This window comes from Cupressus sempervirens, chromosome 11 (assembly GCF_028749045.1).
Source record: "Cupressus sempervirens isolate cs-2001-9-10 chromosome 11, ASM2874904v1, whole genome shotgun sequence".
Lineage (NCBI taxonomy): Eukaryota > Viridiplantae > Streptophyta > Pinopsida > Cupressales > Cupressaceae > Cupressus > Cupressus sempervirens.
In genome coordinates this window covers 18166685-18171872 of record NC_143128.1, presented here as the reverse complement: position 1 = coordinate 18171872, position 5188 = coordinate 18166685, and the positions used below count along the sequence as shown (strand labels likewise).

The following is a 5188-nucleotide window of genomic DNA, read 5'->3' as shown; positions in this document are numbered from 1 at the left end:
CTGTCCCATAGAAATAACACCACTCCCACACTTTGCAAGTGGTGAATCCCCACTCTGTCCCGTAAATTTTGGAGCAAGTGGACCAAATAGCGCAGTACATTAGGGTTTTGCACAAAAGACTAGACAGTTGAATTGACTTTTGACAGAGAGTCATGGGGTAAGTGATGTAAATAAGCCTGAAGAGTCAATGGTGTTGGAAAGAAAAAAAACGGTCTGATATATCCTATGGTCGACCATTGCCTGAATGCAACTGTCGACCATGATACCACAAATCAGCTCCTCTATCTCATATATGAAATGCCTACGGCGTAATAAAGAACGGCCCTTAAAATAGATGTAAGAAATCAATAGTAATTAGTGGCTCAACATTCCGTCTCATCTTTTCTCCAACTAAACGACAACGCCAAGAAAGTGCAAACTCGAATTGATAGGAGAGAATAGACGTCGACGTCAACACCTATAATGGATTTATAATATTTCAATTTTCTTCAAATTCAGACGAGTCTCGTACATCTCGAAGACTTAATTATCTCGCTGTTAATTATTTGTGACAGCAAATAAATTATACTCTGACTGATTCAAAGATGGTATTTGTCATGTAAGCTTATAATATGGACGATCTGCTATAAACTATCAAAAATAATTGTACTTGACTTTGTGATTAACATGTGCATGTTTTTTTTTAAAATAAGATTGACTATGTTTAAGATTTTATTTTATAAGTGGCATATTCTTAATGTATATTAGCTATATTTTATGTGTAACAAAAAATAATTGTATTAGACTTTATAATGAATATGTGTATGGTTTTTTGAATATAATATTGATATGGTCAAGTAGTTGTCAATGTTGACCAACATTTGATTACTTCTTTATTTGCAAGCATTTATTATTTTTCATAGTTAAAAAATATGAGAAAACTGAATATTATGAACACATACTATAGAAAAATTGAATATTGAACAAATAATACTCCTCTCCTAAAATTTATTCATAGATAGCATAAAGAAAGTCATTTTATATGCTTGGGGGACTTGTCTTTCTTGTAATGATAAGACAATGTCTAACACAATAATTGAATATTCAATATATAGATATATTCAGCATAACAATATGAACCACAATATATTTATTTAATTAATATGTAATTATATTATTAAAATTATATTTAAGCTTCACAGATTAAGGTTTTCTTTAAAAAAATTATGATCAACTTGCAGTAGTAAACAACTAAACTGGACTAGACTGTTCGTTGTCGATGATGTCATGTTTTGCAAGTACGCGTAAATGGCACGTTGAGGTGGGCCTCCTGAGGTTTGAAGTCAACACAGAGATTGGTCGTTTAGGTACTATGATTCCCGTTGAAAAGTTCTTCTTTGACGTTACAGAGCGTTTGTACGCGCTTCCTCATTGAAGAAAATGATATCCCACTTTAGAAATAATCACAGCGCTTTGTGAGATTTAGCACCTGTTTAGCAATGGAGTATCCAGACATTTACGGCTGCATACACCGCGCACAAGACACGCTTGAAGAGTCTGAGTTAATTGTTTTCCATGACGATGCAGATATTTTACGCTTTTCTGCCAGTTCCCGGTCAGAAAGTAGAATAACATTTCTCAGTTTACAATTGCATGAATTTGCAGGTGCTCAGCTCATCCCTAAGGAACGTCTATGGTATAAGGAAATACATGATTTATTGAATTGTAATGAAGAGTTCATGCAAAACAAGTTGCTTCCTCTGCTGTCATACATGTTTTTGGGTCTATTCTTAGATTTTCCACGGTTGGAAAATAATTTCTCTGCAAGTGACGTGGAGGAGTCCCAGAGGTCAGGCATAGAGGCAGGCATAGTTGGATCAGCAAACTACATACGAGTATTTAACCATCTTTTCTCTCTCATGTCTTATTTCTTTTTTAGCACCTACAAGGGTCTTGGCGGTGATAGAAAAGGAGAGTATTCCAATATTCTGGCAAAAGAAAGAGAGGAAATTATGTTGCTCATTGAGCCTGCTCAAGCACATCGTTTCATGAAATTCCTGGCTTCCATCAGGCCGCAGAATGATGGACGGGCATTGACAATTTCATACAGCTCAAGCTTTGGGGGATTTTGGAGGATTGCTTCTTATTCTCCACTCGTCTCTCTGGAGAAGACGAGAGAATCTCGGATATGGAAGCTCAATTCGAGCCACAGATTCTCCCTTGTCAATTGCATCTTCCAGTTCCGATGCGTCGTCAATGTAAGCCAGTCATGCACTGAAGTTCACCTACTACTGGATAATGTCACGTGTGATGTGCTTCCATACAAGGCAATTAGGGCTTCCACAAGTAATACTGATCCGAATGAAAAACACATTCCGGCCAAGATCTGTTTGAAAATTGGACCTGAGAATGGGCGTGGAGTCCAATCTGTTTCGTTGGGTGTTTCATCTGCTAACCCCGTCACAGCCATTGGTGAGGGAAACACTTGGGAAGCCACATTTCAAACCCCTAATAATGTGGGCATCAAGTTCACTAATGCAATGACACGGACAAAGAGAATTAAGAATTGGGGTTTTGAGTTGTCACCTGTCAACAGTACAGATGCAATGATGGATTGGACTCTTTATGATGGCAATACAGGAAAGCCAATATGCAATAATGTGCCTTCAAAATCTCCATTCCGCAGCCATAGAACTCCTTCATTTGATGGGTATGTAAACATTATGATTTTATTTTTTTTATTTTAACTGTCTTTTTTTTTTCAATGCATTTGAATCATAAGATGTACACTCTGAATCATATTCAGTGTTCGTTTTCTCAAATCTGAAAACATATGTTAATATCTTATTCTCTCTATTTTCCTAATGTTGTATTCCAATGCCTGCAGAGCTCTGACTCAACAAGGAGGCGTAGTCTTTGCAAAGGACGATTATGGAAATCCCATAACATGGAGGCTTGACACAAATCTGCAGGGAAAGACATTGAAATGGATCTTTGAAGCTTCCGTGTGGCTGACTTATAAGCCCAATACTCGATATTCAGAGACTCTACGCCATGATTTCCGTCAAGAAGTTGATCTCAAATTGAATATGAGTTCCACAACCAACTAAATTTCCTGAGTGGCGCCCAATTTAAAGGTAAGCTTAAACAAATTTCATCACTTTTCTACACTTCGCTTATACAATTAGCAACTCCTTTAAAACCCATTATAGTTTGAAAAACCTAAATTATCTATTCAAATTTTTATCGTACTTGAACAACGAATTGAAATTTGGTTATCAATTGTGGTCCACTGTACTGTCTCTCGAAGTTTTAGCTTATTGCTTATTTACGTAAGGACTGTACTGTTAGTTACCGCAACAATAGTTTGTTGAAGAAAATTCTTGAACAAAAAAGAATGGAAAGGGCCAATATACCAATTTAGTGACAGGTCTGGATTAACTTAAACCATTTTACCATTTAATCAATGTTTTAAGTTTTACAAGTAGTACTATTTTCTCTACAAGACATAATATTATGTCAAATTAACGTGAGAAAGATGGACCAAATCTCTTTTATGTGAATCTAGCTATAATATTTATTTTATAATTGAAGTACCCCTCCATTTTATTTCCAACTCACTACAATACTTTTTCCACTGTTTGGAAACATGTCTAATGAATCTTCTTTTCTGCTCAAGCTTGATCAACATGGCTGAAGTAAACTGTCAGTAAGTTGTCTATTGATTAAGATATTGTTCACAATCTCAATATCACATACTAATGACAAACTTTTAGACTAAAAATATCAAATTGTCTAAATTAACTATTCTTTCTTAAGCCTAATTTATTTCTTAATATATAATATTTAATAACTGGCAACATATTATAATTACCATTTAACAACTGTGCACATAATTACCATTTAGCAATCTATGTATCCACCACAATTTGTTTTTTCTTTACCATCATGTGTTCTCCCAACATCCTGGGTTTGGAAGGTGTCCTATTGGTAAATAATGCTCTCCAAAAACTCCCATAAGTTTTGTTGTTATTGAGAAAATTGAAATTGATAATGATCATGTTGTCCCTCCAGATTAACTAATATTTTATGGAAACCCTAAGCAAAAAATAAAGAATCCCAATAGTAAAACCAAATCCTTTGAAGAATCCTTTCTAGTAGAAACTCTTGCTAAACGTAAAAATGCCACTAGGTCTAGCCTTGAGGGAACCCCTAAGAAAAGTAAAGTGCTCAGAGATGTTATTGAGATGGACAACTAGGATTCTAAAGATTTTGAAGGAGACATTAGACACAAAAAGATGAAAGCTCAAGGCCATTGCATTAAGTCAAGCTCTAGGGAAAGAAGGTCAGAGAGACTTAAGAGTAAAAAATGTAAAAGTTACAAAGAAGAGAGTAAAGAGTAGACATAGGAAAAAGGTGAGGAAGACACCTATGATACAAAAGTTGAAGAAATTTCATAAAAAGATGAAAATAGTGCTACAAAGGAGGAGTATGAGGCCAAGATAGATGGTGAAAATTCAAAAGAGGTTGAACAAGAGTCTCAGGAAGCTCTCATTGAGGTTGTTATAGGGCCTAATATTGAAGGCCCCAATCCTAATATCACTATTAAAACCAAAACTAAAGCCCAAGAGACACCCACTACTAATGAAGAAAATGTGGTAGAAAAGATAAAAAAAGAACCCAGAAGACTAGATTAAAGCCCTCAATGAAAATGTGTTGTATCAAGAATTTTTTTTCGACAATGCGATTATGGGTATTGAAATGGGGGTGGCAATATCTACTATTTATAGGGTTCAGGAAGAGATGACTTAGAAGGCTATCTTTGGTATGGTCATAGGTCATAGAGAACTCAAAAAAATTGCATGCAAAAGAACAATGTTTGGGTGGAAATGAAAAGTGTGAAGGATCTTCACAACTGGACCAAAGGTGTTACCTACCTAGTCAAGGACTGGGAGAACATATAGCAAGCTTGACCTTTTCAGCCTTAGAATTTCTATTTTTTATTTTTTATTACTTTTGATTAGGTTTATCTCTTTAGCTTTAGGTGATTTTCTATGCTCTTTCTTGTAATTTTAGTACATAGTTTAAATGATATTAAGTTTAGAGTAGATCACTTTTTATTCTATACATTGAGACTTAGTTTTTGTGTTTATCGGCAAGGTTTTGGCTGATAAGATAGACTCTAGTTTTAGCAGTACTTATGGTTTCT

The 5188-nt window shown here is 35.1% G+C and overlaps 1 protein-coding gene across 1 annotated transcript; it reads left to right on the top strand.

Annotated features, from left to right (window-relative positions):
- Nucleotides 1–1478: 1478 nt before the first annotated feature.
- Nucleotides 1479–3109, top strand: LOC149528016 (uncharacterized). Its single transcript, XM_089807980.1, has 2 exons — nt 1479–2689; nt 2867–3109. Exons 1-2 carry the CDS (start codon nt 1479–1481, stop codon nt 3087–3089), a joined length of 1434 nt encoding a protein of 477 aa, XP_089664106.1. The 3' UTR covers nt 3090–3109.
- The last annotated feature ends 2079 nt before the right edge of the window (nt 3110–5188 follow it).

Excerpts from the sequence above, each read along its gene's own strand:
- LOC149528016 (XM_089807980.1), top strand. The coding sequence starts at position 1,479 with ATGGAGTATCCAGACATTTACGGCTGCATACACCGCGCACAAGACACG. Across the intron at positions 2,690-2,866 it reads AGAACTCCTTCATTTGATGG|AGCTCTGACTCAACAAGGAG; the intron begins GTATGTAAACAT and ends CAATGCCTGCAG.